General features: G+C 42.0%; 1 protein-coding gene across 2 annotated transcripts in view; it reads right to left on the bottom strand.

Annotated features, from left to right (window-relative positions):
- LOC134625956 (glutamate receptor ionotropic, NMDA 2B-like) overlaps positions 1-17253 on the bottom strand; it is a 138296-nt gene that overhangs the window by 21519 nt on the left and 99524 nt on the right. For both annotated transcript variants that reach the window (XM_063471376.1, XM_063471375.1), the window contains exons 9-15: positions 13106-13314; positions 12514-12685; positions 6576-6729; positions 5108-5233; positions 1543-1772; positions 1268-1428; positions 188-375 (exon numbers count right to left, since the gene is read on the bottom strand). In XM_063471376.1, coding sequence (XP_063327446.1) covers positions 188-375; positions 1268-1428; positions 1543-1772; positions 5108-5233; positions 6576-6729; positions 12514-12685; positions 13106-13314 — 1240 coding nt within the window. The remainder of the gene's footprint in view (positions 1-187; positions 376-1267; positions 1429-1542; positions 1773-5107; positions 5234-6575; positions 6730-12513; positions 12686-13105; positions 13315-17253) is intronic.

Genomic DNA, 17253 nt, shown 5'->3' on the forward strand with positions numbered 1-17253 from the left:
GGCACACCTATCCTTTAATATTTGCTTCAAGGTCACAGAGAAGTTTTTGATCTGTTAACGTCTGTGTTAAGGTGGTCTTATCTCTGCGTCTATCCGATCCGTTTATGTGTAATTATACAACTCATCGCATCAGCACAGCTGCGCGCGTGACATCATTAAACGGTGGAGTGTCAGCTCGCTCGCTCACCGTCTCCAAAGAGCTGCAGGATGGCCAGGTCCACATGTCTCTTCCAGAGCGACTCCTTCTGGATGGCGATGCCGTACCCCGTGGTGGCAAAGATGTAGCCGCTGCCAATGGTCACCAGCTTGCAGCCCTCGTCCCTGCCAGCCATGTAGTTCAGCACGGCCGCATCGTAAATGAAAGCGTCTAGTTTGCTGGAGAAGGAGAGAGCGAGGGACAAAGAGAAGGAGAGATAGGTTACAATTAATTAGCACTTGGGAGTCAGACATCACAGCTACAACATTCCAATTAACCTGCTAAATAGCTCTAAGCTGCTGATAAGTCTAATAGACTTCCACTTGGTTTGCCAAAGGCTGGAGCTGGCACACAAACTGGAGAAAAGGCGCACTTGATGAAACTGAAGAGGGGGAGTGATAGTATTATTGGACGTATTCAGCTGAGATATATTTACATGAAGCAAGACAAACAAAAGAATTTAGCAGTGATTACCTTTTAAGTCATCGTAGCCTGAATTTTAAACTTCTATTGAAATAGACATTCTGATCATCATAGTGAGTCCAATAGTGCTTCTCGGTACTTTAAAACGTGATTAGGACCATTCCAAAAAGTATTCAATCAATTAAAATGAACAAAAAGCAGATTTCACCATAATAAATAATACTGTGCCCAAAACAAAGAAATGCACCATTCAGTTTAATTCAATTTTTTCATATAATGCCAAATCACAACAACAGCTGCCTCAAAGTGCTTTATATTGTAAGGTAGACCGTACAATAAGACAGAGAAAACCCCAACAATCAGACAGCCCACTAAGCCCTAGCACTTTGCAACAGTGGGAAGAAAAAACTCCCTTTTATTAGGAAGAACTTCCAGCAGAACCAAGCTCAGGGAAGGGCAGTCATCTGTGCGACCAGTTAGGGGTGACACTGACCGAAATACTCTTTTCAATATCTCAAGTAATATATTCTAACATAATTTGCCAGTAATGGATTTGTGAAGTTTAAACATAAATGTGGTCATTTTCATTTTGACATTTTTCTTTTTTAACTGAAAATAAATGAATCACTTTGTTGTGAACATGCTTACCCAGACTTGAGACTCTGCAGAGCTTCATTGACATTTCTCTGATGAAACTTTGTCATGTAGGAGTGCATTTCTGGGTAGTTGTTCCTAATGTTTCTCTCTGTACTTCCATTGGGGACGGTGCCAAAACGAAACGGAGGCGAGAAGTCGTTGGGACTCTGGAACTGATCATAAAACACAGAGAACGGAGAGGGGTGTAAAACTCTGATAAGTTTTCACACAACATTGGGTAAGGACGAGCGAGTGGCACAGCATCAAACAGAAACCTTTCACCTTACCTTTTTGTCTGACAGACCGGATACCTGGTCCACGTATTCCTCCTGGATCATGAAAGCAGCCAGGTTGGCAGTGTAGGAGGCCAGAAAGATGACAGCAAAGAAGGCCCACACTGATACCATGATCTTACTGGTGGTGCCTTTGGGATTCTGCACTGGCACAGAGTTGTTGAAGACCAGACCCCACAGCAGCCAGATGGCCTTGCCGATGGTAAAGGATGGACCATGGGGCTCTAAATTAAATAGAGTTATTGGTTAAAGACAATAGATCACTTCTGGAGCAATTCTCCAGGACATCAGTGATCTATTTAGAAGAACAAAACTGAAAATTAGAATTAATTTGCTACATATATTTATTTTAGGATTTCAGTATGAATCAAGGAGTTTCAATTTTTCCCCTTCTATGTTTCTGAGAAAGAAATTTATCCAGGACTTTGCTTCAAGACAAACAATTAGCTTTGGTTTAGTGCTAATTAGCAAGCGCTTGCTCGCTAATATGCTAGATCTGAGTAGCCACTTGGATCTGGCTTCAAAATAGAGTTGCTAACACATTCATCTTTAAACTGTAACTTTACAATATGTTATTTGTATCTTACTGAGCACTGTGTCAGTGCTTCGCAGCCATACAGTATACGAACTCACTGTATCAACCAAGAAGCTAGATTTAGCTGATAGCGTGACACTCCACCTTCTTGTCCAACTACATTCCTGAAACCAGCCACCGTATTATACAGTCTTGTGAAAAATAAGGTTTTCACAGGACTCTATGAAAACTTACCATGCTCTATAATTTACTAGTTTGTAGAATCTCCTTTAGCATCAGTAACATGAAGTAATGGTTTTCTTTATGATGTTATCTCACAACACTGTGGAGGAATTTTGGCCTACTCTTCTTTGCATAGTGTATTCTGTCCATTTAAGTTTGCAGCCATTTGTGTATGCACATCTCTGTTAAGGTCCTATCACAGCATTTGATACAGGTTGAGGTCTAAACTTTGACTGGGCCGTTGGACCAACTTGATTCTTTTCTTTGTCATACATTCTGTTTAGATTTGTTTGACTTGTTTATTTGATTAGATTTGTTGCTGTTGGATAGTATTTTGTATACAACAGAGTTCATGGTAGACTCAACAACTGCAAGGTGGCCAGGTCCTGTGGCTTCAAACCGAGCCCAAATAATCACCCTCCACCGCCATTGCTTGACAGTTGGTATGAGGTGTTTGTCCTGTTATGCTATGTTTGGCTGTCACTGTGGATTATGGACAAACCTGTCCAAACGGAACTTTTCCAGATGTTTTGTGGTTTTTTCAGAGGCAACTTTTCAAACCTTTTTGGAGAGATTCTCTCCTGCAAACCCATCAAAAACAAGTGACACTTGTTCAGTCTTTTTCTAATTTTACAGTCATCAACTTTCGCATTAATATTTGCTAAATGAGGTCTGCAGAGTCTAAGATGTAGCTCTTGGTTTTTTTAAAATATTTTTTTCCGTATTCCACGGTCTGACCTAGGAGTGACTTTGCTGGGATGTGAATACAGATTGTGGCATTGTGTTAACACACCTGAATATTGCAGAAAAGCTAACTGCCAAAATGATTGCTGTTATAGAGGCGCTCACACTGTCTGATGATCAAGTGGATTATTAACCTGGCTGCTACGTTCCCTGTTACTTTTTATGGAAGTAACAAAAGTGTATTTTTCACATGGTCGTACATATTAATATGTTACTTTGATTTATTCTTGGTATTTTTATGATATAATACAGCTTTACATGATGACAAGCCCGACCTGCTGTTTCATGTCACCTATATAATCTTATATGTGACTGCAGTAAGTAGATTTTTTTTGTTTTATGTAATTTGTTGGAGCGTTGTTGGTTCCATTCGTCTATGAGTTGACAGACTGGTGCATTACAGCCATTATGCTGTGATTAGCAGTTGGTTCATAATTTGTGTGGGTATGTGTGATTGTGTGAGAGAGAATGAGAGGGTGTTTGTGTGCAACCGTGTGGGTGTGTATTGTTGTGTGGACCGTTTGTTCATGGACAAACTGTCCTTACCGTGCCAAAAATCTCCTTTGTGAAGTTTACAAGAAAGTTACTTCAATGAATTGGGGCAGAGATTTTACAAATCTGCAGTCGAGTCATTGATATGTTATTACATCAAATCCTCTGACTCCAAACTTCGATCTGCACTCTTCATGATACCAAACTCCCACAGCGCTACAAGCAGATAAAACAAGGAGGCACATAGAAAGAAAACAGCGCTTTAGGGAGGAGTACATCTTCTCCAGAAGCTGATGAAAGATGAGAGGAATGAAAAAAAGATAACTATTGTCTATATATAGCCACATTAGAGATAGAGAGTTGAGGGAGACATTGATTTTTTTTCCCTTGTTTCTCATCTTTTCAGCTGAGGAGATCTAAGACGAATCTAGCTCCGTGCTGTCAGAGTTGACGTGTGAAATATGAAAATGAATGCAAATGACTTGTCCGGTGTGAGCAGCGCTGGAGGATTTGCTGAAACCTGTGCACTGCAGACACAACTGTAAATGATAAAAAGAGAGGCCGGTGAAGGAGGACGAGGAGAATGAAGTCAATGGGTCAGTGAGGACAGCTGGTCTAGGCTATATGTGGAGGTGGCCTGCAATGTGTTTCTGTGTCTCATTCACTTTTTGTGAACAACGAAAAACGTTTTGTACAACACGGGCCAACTCTTGTATTGTTACAGAAAGGAAGCATCTGTACCTGCACTTGTTTCTTTGGAGCAAATAGCTACTTGGACTACAAATCTCACTGAACACTCCTACTCTGAAGAACCAAATTACTGGCCACCATTCTCATTCATAAACCTCACCAGCTAAGACAAGTAACCTGTGAACTGATCCACAACATTTATTTCTGTGGATCTTATTAGGTGTTTAGTGTCATATCCACAATTTCCAACTTGGCTGTCAGTTCAGATGCTTTCAAAAAAAATCTAGCCGACAACAGACAAGTAAATGCTGGGTAGTGCTGATGAACATGCAAGTGTGTATTGCGTATATCAAAGTGTTTATCAGCTATTCCTGTACCTAGTATGTGCTTTCAACATGTGTGATGTTTGGACCCAAGGTCACTAAAATATCATCTCACCTTATCAAAGAAATCTGAATAGACCTGCTGCCTGGGCTACGTGCACATGTTTTTTCTGAAAATCTTCTAGGTCACAGAGAGCAGCTGCAGCACACAGAACAAAGTTTTCAACCAGGCTGTCATTTTGTTGTGCTAATTTTAAGACTGAAAACGTTACATTTTCACCCGTGAACTAAGTGCTTTGACACACTTATAATCAATATAAATGCTGAAATGCAGAAATATAAATACTGCTGGTTTATTTATTGGTGGATATTAAACATAGATAAACAGATGAATAAAGCAACCCAGCTATAAGACTATTTACATCTATATCACTGAATGGTTTAGTCACCGACAGGTAATTCTGTGTGTGTGTGTGTGTGTGTGTGTGTGTGTGTGTGTGTGTGTGTGTGTGTGTGTGTGTGTGTGTGTGCATGTTGCGCTGAAGCCTCTCACCTCTGCCGTCAGCCAGACACCGGTTGTAGCCCACAGGGCTGAAGTACTCAAATATAAACACAGCCACTGCTGACACCAGCAACAGCATCACGAACATCATCACCCACACATCCGCACTGAAGGGCTCTGGAGGGCGAGAGAGGAGAGAAAGATGAAGGGAGAAGTGGGGTGGGGGGGGGGGGGGGGGAGAGAGAGAGAGAGAGCATGGACAGAGAGAGATAAGTAAACGGGTGGGGCGGTGGTGGGGTGTGTAAGGAGGCAGAAGACGGGGAATAGACAAGGGACATTAGCAGAGAGCGAGGGAGAGGGAAAAAGAGCGAGGGCGGCGGAGAGAAAGAGAAAATGAAGCAAGAGAGAGGAGAGGGCAAGAGAAATATGCAAATGTGGTGCGCCAGATTGAGAAGAGGAAGGAAGCATCAGAGAAATGGAGTGGGAGTGGGAAATATAAGAGGGCAAAGAGACAGGGAGCAAAACAGTTAGCCGCATTATCATGCACTCCACTGTTCGCTGTGCAAATGTGCTGAAACTTGGCTCCTATCATTCGGCGTGGCCACTAAATCTCTTTCTGTTCAACTTTTAAAGGGGAAAAAAATCAAACAGCGTAATAAAAAGTCATCACTGTCTGTTTGTCAGGAAGGCTAATGAAAAGACATTTGTGCAAAAATTACTTATAAACTTAACTCCTAAGAATTCTTGAAATCTTTAAGTCGAACCATTTAAGTGAAAGTGAAAAAGTCTGTACAGTTCAAAAGGATGCAGCTTTACTGTACCTGTAAATATAAAGATGTTAAAATGCAATTTGTCCTCTATGGTGGACTCTATGGATCATTTTGGACTCCACCACCAGTACAAACTGCATACACTATATGGGTCTGTACTATAGAGGGGATTTTGTTCTCTTTAAAGGGGCTTTGGTGGAGCTGACCATGGACAAAAGCACCATTGGTCCACATACAGTTAAAGGAAGGAGCCTGTCTATGCTAACTTAACAAACATGCATGCTTTTTCCTCTTATTTTTTGCCATTTGATAAAGAATAATGCATTTTAAGCAATGACTAAATTAAGCTCCACTTCCTGAACACAGAATGTCTTAAAAATCCTGATTTTCATTTGTGTGAAGGCCAAAACCTTTTTGATGGATGCCAAATTTTATGCAGGAAGAGTTGGCCATTAGGCCATCCTACATTCAAAATGCTGATTTAAAAAAATAACTTTCCAAAACCTGCCAGAACAGAGTACAAATGAAGATCAATCCTTTAAGAATAGTGCTTAAATGCCTGGTGGCTTATCCATTATTGTGTTTTTTTTGTTTTTTTTCCAATAAACTGCACAAAAGAAGACATTCCTACAAGTTTGACCGGTCTCTCCTGGATCAGTCCTCACACAGGTCAAAACACAGCCTTTGGTCTCTTCCCCTGATCCATCTCTGCCGCCCTCCCCCGACCTTTTACAGCTCGCCTTCCTCACCTAAGAAAGCCGAGGGCGAAACGGTGCCATTGCTGCGAGAGACCATGACGCTGATGCCTGTCTCAATAAAGGGGACGGAAAAGTCAATGACCTCCGACCTCTCCTCGTTGATGGTCAAGGAGCCGACGGCCATGTGAGCGTTTTTTAACACCACCTAGGCAAGACGCAAAAAAAAAAAAAAAAAACAGAAAGAGAGAAAGTGTGTCTGTTATCTGTGTTTCTCAACACATCCGTCAGGCAGCTATCAATAACAGAGGCAGTGTAAGGCCATGAATGGAGTCTTATGTACTGTGGCAACAAACAAACTATTTCAATGGAGATAGTTAAGAATAGCTTATGGTCATAAAACAGCATAAAAATAGCATATCACAGCCATCGGTTCATTTGAAGGTGACTGTGCAGTCTTTCTAAATGTGAATCAATCCTGTTTGGAGATGTAACAGAGACAAAGGTGGACATCCTTATAGTTTAAGATCATTAATGTGGAAAGCAAATACTGTTTATACCGTCTATTCAGTTTCCCCTCTGCTTCAGGATGAATGAAAAATGAGCCTCTTAGCAGAGAAGTTCTGGATTATCTAACATGTCAATGGTAACAAGCAGATTTCACGATAGGACATGTTTTTGTACTGACTTTAAGATCAATGTTATATCACATGATCACATGGTCTGAATTCATAAGCATATGGCGGCATCCTATGTCACAGGTTGTTATGTAGATAAACAAGGCTGGTGTAATCACAGAGTTAATGAGTTAACAAGAGCACTCAGACAGCGCGAAAAATAAAAAGTGTGTTGTACAGCTGTCTCTGTGCCCTTTTATGTGATGCATTACTCAATATGTGACTTTTTTTTAAGGTCCACTTTGACCTCTGGCACTAATAATAAAGGTCGAGGTCAAATGCTTGGCCAACTTGTAGGTATTCATGTCCCTTAAGGCCTAGTATTTTGTAAAGTTTGAAGATGACCCATAAAATAAATTGTGAGTAAAGGTTTTACTGATTTTCACTTTTGGTGTGACCTTGACCTGATTTTCACCAATCAGCTCGAGTTGTTATTGGTATCTACCATCACAAATAATTTGAAAATGATATCTCTGAAACTGTGGATGCTAGACTGCTAACAAACAGACAAACAAACAAACAAACAGACTCGATTATGTACTGCCTCCCTAGCTCCAGATATCTAAAGGTCATAGAAAGCATGAGTTAGACCTATGTTTTGTTTATGGAAGACATATTAAAGGGATTATTGGGACCAAAATTAAATTTAGGGTTTTTTTCTCTGTCCTGTATTTATCCCCTAGTGTTTTTGTCAGTTTCACAGTTTTAAAGATATCAGCTGAAGGGATGTCGGCCTTCTCTTGAATATAAAAGAAATAAATGGGACTTGATTTGGCACATTCACCTAACAAACAAAAGATCCCCAGTTTGATCCCAGGAATGGACACAAACTCCTTCACGGTTGTGTCAGGAAGGGCAAATCTGGCAAATCAAATATGTGGCACCACCCGCTCTGGCGACTCTTTTTTAATAAGGGAGCAGCTGAAAGCAGTTTTCTTTCATGAGGGAAAAAGTTCCAAAAAACACATTTGAAAAATTTAGCAGTAATGTCTCGCTGTTGTACCCACGAGCCTCTCCTGAAGGGAGGATGGATGCTTTCTTCGGCTGACTGATACAATTGCCGGGTGTAGTTTGATAGAAAGAAATTGGTTCCTATATTAAACTGCTCACAACAGGGATTGTGGATTTTTTAAAGTGATTTTTTATTCAAGAGAATATTGAAGAGAAAGCAGACATTTCCACAGCAGATATATTTTAAAATGCACATTAAAAGAATCTCAATGACAGACGGCACTGCAGGCTGGAGGAAAAAGCATGTAGATTTGATTTTCGGTTGGTGAACACTTTAAACTTTGGAGTGGACCTTACTTTTGGTCTTATTGTCAAGCTGCTCACTTCCTTCCAATAACATCTGTCCCAGAATACATACAACACTTTACCGTCGTCTTCAGTAACCACACGGAGCAAAAAAGGCTGAAACACCAACCTCTCCAAAGAATATAACCACAGCTCAGTTCCTCAAGTTAAACTTTGTTCTGAGAAAGGGAGAAAAGTTGTAGTTCCTTTGTAGTTCCCTTCTCCTTGTCCATTAACATGTATAAAACATGATGCAGACAGGGCACTCTCTATCTGCTAGCTGTCCAAATGAGTTTTCCGGCATATGAGGGAGATTAAATTTGATATGAGGCTAGGAAAGAAAGGATACAAAAGTGTGCAAAGAAACATGAGGCTAAGAAAATGGAGGCAACGGAGACAAAGATGGAGCGCGGTAGATCGAGACAGCACACTTTCCACATATATAGCACTCGGACTGGACACTCGTGACGCTCGCCAGGGGACGGAGAGGGGGAGAAAGACACAAAGAGGGAGGAAGTAAGTGGGTTACCACAGTGGGTCAGGGCTGCTTGAAATAGCCGCCCCAATGCCTTCCTCTACCTGCCTCCCTCCCCTTCCATACCTCTGCACAGGTAGTATATTTAGCCCCAAATTTCTACAGCCCTACAGCACAGGGGGGGTAAAGTGGGACAGGACTGTCTCTCTGAGTTAATAAGGTGTGTGTGACTAGTGTGAGTCAAAGCTCCGCTGTGTGCTTCAGTGTTAGAGTGAGTGCGCGCACACAACAGTGAGTCATAAAAGGGAAAAAGACAAAGAGAAGCGAGTGAACCTTTGTTCGCTACCTGTGAAGTGGACCTTTACAGGCAGGGAGAATATTACACATCTGCTCTGCACATTATCTGCAATGCTTTTTTTTTTTGGTCAAGTGTTTATGTGTGTGCAGCATGTGTGCATTTGTAACTTTCCGATCTTGCTTATTCTGCCAGCATATGAGTATGGATGTGCGTGACTGCCTTTGTGTGTGCGTGTCTTAATGTGCGAACATCTCCCTGGGGAAGACAACGAGTCCAACCAGCAGCGTACTCACTTCCTCTCTCTCCGTTCGCTCTCTCCATCTCCCTCCTACGACTTGTTCTCTCCGTGTTATGAAAGTGACCCGTGTGGGTGTTATTGAGAATGAGTGAGCGAGGTTCTGCGTTTGCGTGTGTTTATGTGTCTTGGCTGGTGTGTGCGCGCGTGCCAGTCTTTATGTGTCTCTGCTAGCGAGGATAAAATTCATGTAATCAAGCGTATTGCCTCTAATATTTTAGGTTAGGTGTACTGGGGGCAGCGCAAGTCAGTGCAGCCCATGAAATGTGACACTAACTGCTAGAATTGAGTTAGGACAAAATGTAGGACTTCTCATCACATTCATTGATTTTCTTTTTCTTTTTTTTTTTTAATTTGATCTTTTGTCTTTGTGAGATGTGGCAAATTGTGAAAACGCCCTCGATGATCTCTGTGAGATATCCAGGAGCGCGCTCAGACATGTTTCGTGCAAGCGTGCGTCGCCGCCGGTCCAGATCTCGGTCCGCCGTCAATGTGAGATATGCTGCAGTTTTGGCTGTTCTCCAAGCGGAGAAGGACGCAGGTCGGATTTAGTTAGATCCAGCAGTTATGGCGGAGCTTTGCTGAAGTGTGAGAGTGTAAATCTGACCTTACAAGTGCTTTTTCTTAGAGCAACATAAAGAAACGGTCTCACCAAATAGGATTTCTTTGTGTCTACATATCTGCTTTGGTTCATGTTTTTCTGTGCTTACTCAGACATTAGAGTCTGTTGTCTGCATGTGTAAGAGAGGTGGATAAATGCCCCCCTCCCCCCCTCTATTCTCCTAATGACCATTCATCTGTGGAGGTGAGAAGGAGATGGTACATTACGACGCTTTTAGTCAGGGCGATAGAGTTTATTACAGGTGGCCACACTTACAGCTCGGTGCCCACTAAAGAGAGGTTGACTGTAATGGCTTTATGTAAGAGATTAAATGTGTCAGTAAATTGAATAGCAAAAGTGTCCACGCTGGAAAAAGCAGACACGTAAACTCATCTCGTCTCTGTCTTCTGTGACTTCCGAAGGCTGCTCAAACTTTATTATCCACGCAAAGTTGAGCAAAGCCAAAGTCCTCCAGTAGCATCTCTGACAAAGCATGTCCTCAACCCGTGACCTTTGGGGTCCTATTGATCTGTTTGCCTTCATTAACAAATGGCCAACGTCAGACAGCACAAGTGCAGTTCGCTCTTATAGGTTGAAGTATGAGAACTGACAACGACCTTACCTTGGGAGCAATGTCGATTAGGAAATGTTTCAAGCCCGCAGTGAATTGTTGCAGCTGACTGAGCTGAACCTGGGGTGAGGTGCTTAACCCATCTGACATAAGAATTAGGCCCATGTGGCAGAAGCTTGACCCGGAAAGGGACGCTTGTAATTCAAGGTATGAAAACGCGCTTCAAAGAGGAAATGAACCCTTCAGGCAGCCCCTGTGTAAGTTAAATATAGCTCAGGACATTGAAAGCAGACAGTAACTTTGTTTCCCCTTTGATCTTTTATTCACCTTCACCTCCATCTTGGCAGTAACTCCAAGCATCCTAATGCGGTCCGCTCATCTCAGCAGAACAAGAGAAAAAAGAATCACACTGGCTGCATGGTAAAAACAACAAGCAGCTGATATAACCATGCAGTAAGAGGCAAAGGGTACACAGCTCTGACTTTTTATTTCTGCTGTCCAATTTATGTAATTCATTTTGTAGCGCCAATAGTTTTGAAATGGCACCGTTTATTGTTACTTCAAACCAAGCTCAGCCTGCTCTCTGAGCAGATCAGTGGATATGAGGAAACCTCAGTGCCAGTCCACACCAACTGATGGCTAAGCTAATATACTTCATACTCATTCAGTTGGGTTTATAGAGTTGCTGTAGCCTGCCTAAAGTTGATCTTGCACCTCCAAGCCACTTTGCAACCCACCTCCACCCCCAGCTACTTTTTTCACAGTGTTTTTCTTATTTTGTGGTATTTTGGTTATGTTTGTGCCCTCCAGAGAGGGGTTTTCAACCTAAGGAAACATACTTGCGTCCAATCCTCCAAAAACACAATGCTGACTGACTGGAAAAGTGGGTCAGAACAGGGAAGGGAGCAACAGCGGCCATTACCACAAATGGGCGAAGCACGAGAAATACAGCATGAGAACACTGGTTGGTGGCTGTAGTGGACATTTTTCATTGTTTTTAACATTCGGGTTCAATTCAGCTCTATGTATCATATACCTTTGTTCTTTTCCATAGCTGGTTAATAGACCAATAACAACACAAACAAGAGTAGCCCACAGACTGTTTGTCACACTGCCCCCTGGTGACAGTGAAAAACTACAACATGTCGACAATGGTCTGCTAGGCCACGATGTATGTATGATGTGTCTAAACTGATTGTGATTGATTTCTGGTAGTTCGGTGACCTCCCTGGCAGAATATGCCAGTGCATATTCTGTTATTGGTTGGTGGGTAGTTTCTGATTTGCATTGCGCTTTTTCAAGTTTCACTACAGCTCGGAGAGTAAATCACAAGGAATTTTTGATGCTAGCATCAGACAGCAAACTCCACCAACCACTCGCAACTGGTCAGGAACATCCATTTTTATCTTTCCGTCACAACTGGTGGTTGACAGTTGGTTGGCCTCCGGGTCTGTATGACTAAGCCCTTATTTAATCAATGCTGTCTCTGCTGTCATTGATGTCTGCTCTGTTTTGTATGGGGGGTCTTGCAAGAAATGACTGCAGATGGGAATAATTTTATTTTGACAGTAGCAGTCCTGATGGAAATAAGTGCAACTGTCATATAATTTGCACATGCATGACAATGAGAAGGTTTTTTTTATTCCGTTTCCCCAGAACATTATTAGTGGATATCCTTTTTGATGATATGCAGAACTGTCACTTCTGCATGTAATGGAGTCAAGGTGTGCAAAACTAAAAAATAAGAAACAACAGAGACACAAACAGACGTATCCTTACCTCTCCCACCATGCCGTTCCAAGTTCCATTGACTTTCTTGCCATGTTTTCCATTGGTGACCAGGTAAAGGTCATAGGTAAATTTGACTGACTTGGCAATCTTCTTCAGGATGTCGATGCAGAAACCCTTACAGCAACGCTTGATGTAGATCCCTGACTCTTTCGTCTGATTGCTGCATAAAAGGACAGATGGACAATTATTTAATTAAAAATGTACATCTGTGTGAATGGCCATGAATCATTAATTGTAAAAGTGATTTGGTGTTTCTGGCACTGTCACTGTCACACCGATGATGTGTGAAATGATTCCACCTCGGGCTCCGCAAAGCTGCCGTGGGAAATTAACATCATTCACAAGCAAATTTTAGGCAGTTGCCAGGCTTTTCATTTCTGCTTCGGTCAGTTCTGCAGTAGGTGGATCTGTGAGCTACTGTGGCAGATGGCAGAAAAAATATGTGTAAAAACTCACACTAATCTAACCTTTTACTCGGTGGAAATTCGTTTTTGTCTTGTAGTGCATTCTTACGTTTGATTCTCAGGCATTTCAGCATTAATCTGACACAGATTTTATACACGTGAAATTTGAGCCTCACATTGATTTGATCTGTTTGCGGCAGGGTACAGTGTTCCTCATGCACGTCCCACTAAGCGGATCCACGTCTTCCACAATGACGAACGGAGCCTCCTCCAATGTCACGATGGACAGGTGGTCATCCTCTCTGTTTGCTGGTCCCCCGTATAGTTCATAGCGAGGCCACACATGGTACTTCATGGACAGGGAACCGTTCTCCCATTTACCCACCTGGAGAAACATTGAGAAAACAAAAGAGAGTAAGTCTGCCTTTAAAATCACACACCAAGTAAGACTTTATTCCTTTATGTAGTTGCTTAATAGCAATCATGGAGAGACTTGCAGTCTTTTTATTTTCGTCTTTTGTGATTGAGCCTTGAAGTGCCGAAAATAACAGTGAAACACATCAACTGGCAGAAATCAAAATAAAAACAAGAATTTGGATTAAATTTCACACTGCAGTAACTCAAGACCATAAAAAAATAACTGCAGCTCTGCAACTGCAAACAGCTCTGAAATATATCACCAGCGATCCTGCATGGTGTTCAAGCAAAAATATCTCAATATAATTTTAGAGCTTCTTTTTCTACTTTCTGTATTTTTGTGATTTTGAGATGAGAGGAGAGGTGACTTTTACCTTTGACAGATTCTTTATCGGTTAAACTTTCCAATAAAAACAAGAAAATTCAAATGAAAGTTTAATATATGTGCAATTGCTCCACCCACCCAAGGAGAAACCCACTAAAATAGATGGCATATTCTTTGATTTTTATACTAAAAAAATACATAAATTTAACATTTAGAGATCCTCACTCCTTCATTAGGTTACTCTTCATGAGCCCATGCTTATATTAGTCTATTAGATGGTCATTAAACAAACCTTCCTACACTGCAGAAAGCTTATCCCCTAAAATTACCCATGAACCAGTGCTGGAGCAAAGAAAAAAGGTTAGCTAGTGTGGGACAGACAAGCCACAGGTGTTTCAATGTTTTCTAACAGAAAGAAAACAGTGACTTCCTGCTCTTGGATCACATGTCTGTTTCTAGCCACACCATTCTCTGGTGAACACACCACTGGAGATCCACACGGTGTTTCTCTATGGGAGGTTTCTACAAGGATCTCCAACTGCCCCTAGGAGACGACCCCCAAGCCAACACGCCAAACCACCTCAACCGGCCAGTGATGCTTTTTTGACAACTTGGCCAGCCACGGCGTACAAAGCTTTCTTCAACACCAGTTAAATAGTTCAGGTTTAAAAAAAGATAATGGCGATCCTTCTTCATCCTGCTCCCCGACTGTAGCACAAATGAATAATGATGGAAAGTCAAGCACCAAGATCCACTTGTTGTCTGGAAAATGAGTCCCTACTTTCTCTCTAAAGATACCAGGATGGCTTTTTAGAGAGGCAATAGGGACTTCTACAGACTTCTTCTCGTAGCTTGTCCAGAAGTTGTAGAGATCTTACCCCAGTTTCCTGAGTTTTAATTAAATCACATTTTTAGAAGAACCCCACCTAAAGCCACTTCCTGCTATCCCGTCGTGTTTTCACTATCAAACTAATAATATCCTTTTCTAACTCCTGAAAACAGTTTTGTCCAATAGCTATTGTGTCACTGTGTATTCTTGGTGAGAAGAATTCCAACAACAAAACTAACCTGTGTTTTTCCTAGATCTCACCATTGAGACAGATTTTCAACATCTTTTTGTTTTCAAGTCTCCAGTGACTCCAGAAGTCAGAGAAAGCCTGCCAGAACTCTCTGTTATGGGTCAGTCGCACATTAAAGTGACAATATGGTAACAGCATGCCAGCAAAGAGATGCTAAAAATCACTAAATGGTGATCAAAGAAACCAACAGGTGGTATTGCTGCTTTAACCAGCGTATTACTGTAAAATTGATTAACCTAAATTCTATCAAGCCTGGCTGCCCTCCAGCTGCCTTCACAGATTCCACATATGTGTATTTTCTGACTGATGGATGAAGCTTCCTCCAGATGTCTCTAAGACCATTTTTAATAATGACAGTGGACAGAAGGGAAGCTGAAGGTGTATAAGGTTCCCCTGTAATTCTACCAGCTGAAGGATGGGTGGTACGTTTACAATCCCACTACTACTGAGCTGTTATTTAACTGTTTTGGTTTATCATTTAATTTTTCAGTTCATGTCAATTTTATTTATATAGCACCAAATCACATCAGCAGTTGTCTCAGTGTGCCTCAAAAAAGCCTCAACAACCTGATGACCCACAATGAGCAATCACTTGGCGACAGTGGGAAGGAAAATCTCCCTTTTAACAGGAAGAAATCTTGGGGAGAACCAAGCTGAGCAAGTTTTGTCTCTCTATCCCTGCCCCCACTGATATTTAAAGTTCCTATCCTCAAATCTCCCATACAGAGCAGAGAGGAAAAAGAAGAAAGACGGGACAGTGAAACCCTTCCAAGAGCAAACTATCTTCTGTTTTTCACACTTTTTATTGTCATATGAGCTTTCCCCCGTTTTTCCTTCCTGAGTTTAGTCAGTATCTTCTTTACACAAAACCCTTTTTGTTTACTTAGCTGGTTGTGACCAACTGCTCTCCTCATCTTTAAAACAGAAAAGTCTGGGGAAAAGTCTGACTCCCACAGACGATCTTCCAAGGGTTTTATCAAAAAAGTAACAGGAGTACGACTGTTGACGCTCGTCTCATGATACAGTATCTGAGGATTGCTACAAAAACTCACCCTCAAGCATTTATTACTCTTTATTTTCAAGATTTATGGCATTAAAACAACCTGTAGTTATGCTCTGATTTCCAGCTTCAGCTGCCTTTATTCTCGTCTGTCCATTACCTTCACTGTCCTCCACTTCTCTGTCATCCTGACCAGAGCTTCTACCTTTCACTTCGTCAGTCTCGTGCACAACTCCTTGCACTCTAGCCTCATGTCTAACAGGAGAGCAGAACACTCACAGAGAGAGATGCCATAACTTTTTTGTTTTGTTTGTTCACCTCTCAACTCAGTTAGTGAAATTACTATCTCAAGAGAGTGTGTAAAAAAAGAGGAGAGGAGAGGACTGGGACACAGAGTAGAGAATGAGAACAAGGTTATTCTGAAGGGCGAGACTGAAACAGAGGCAAAGTGCAGAATTCAGATAGAGCGTAGAGGACGTGTAGAGAAATACAGAAGTGGATGGAGAGATTAATTGAAGAAAAAAAGAGATGAGAAGCAGCTAATTTTGCAGAGAGAAAGGGAGAGTTTAAAGGAAGAGAAAGAGCCAAGTGAGTGTCTGGATGACAGAGAAAGAAAGCCAGAGATGGAGCTCATTCAAATGCAAAATACGGGCTCTTCTGTAGAGGAGTGTCCAGCTGTAGGTCTGGAGGGCCCTCTAGCCCTTGTGGCTCTACTCCACTGAATAGGCGTCATCAATTAGTCAATTTCTCCCAGATGGCTCTCACATAAAACCATACCTGGAGACTATGCCTGTGCCCTTTCCTCTGGTTGTGCCAAGTAGGCCATTTTTATGAGCGGAAAGATGTGGGTGGAAGTGGGAATGGATCATCAGCTAATTGGACTCGGTATAATGCGAGGCAGGGGAGGACAGGGAGCTGTGGTGTGAGTATGTAAAGTTAGGTTTGCACTCTCATTAAATATGTAAATGTGCTCAAACACATTGGACTCTGGGGAGCACAAACTTGGCAAGGCTGCCTGGAGTGGACAAACTAAGGCTGTGTATCTCTGGGGCACAATGCAGCCTTTTTCCTGTTGGGACAAAAAAAGGGGGGAGTGAGCTGGAGCAAGTGATGGAGACAGACAGAGATGGAGGTGGGGGACTTTAAGAAATGAGTGGGGTGTATTGGAGGAGAAGGGTAAAAATCAACCAGCCAGGGCAAAAGACAGGACTGGATACTACAGTATACCTGCTACTTCAAAGGTACAGTGGAAGGATGGTTGTAGCTGGAACTCATTAGGATCCAAGAAAAGTGGTTCAGCTGGAAGTCAAGCTAAGAATTAAACATGAGCGAGGGAATAGGAGGAGGAGGAGGAGGTGGAGGAAAAGGGGTGGGGTGGTTCGGGCTGCAAGGGGAGAAGGGGATAGAAAGGAGAGAGAGAGTGGGGTAGAGAGGAGGGGAGAGTCTCACCTTGTTCTCCGATCAGAGGACAGAATATAGATTAGAGAGGCAGAAGAAAGAGAG

Source organism: Pelmatolapia mariae, linkage group LG4 (assembly GCF_036321145.2).
Source record: "Pelmatolapia mariae isolate MD_Pm_ZW linkage group LG4, Pm_UMD_F_2, whole genome shotgun sequence".
NCBI classification, from domain to species: Eukaryota; Metazoa; Chordata; class Actinopteri; order Cichliformes; family Cichlidae; genus Pelmatolapia; species Pelmatolapia mariae.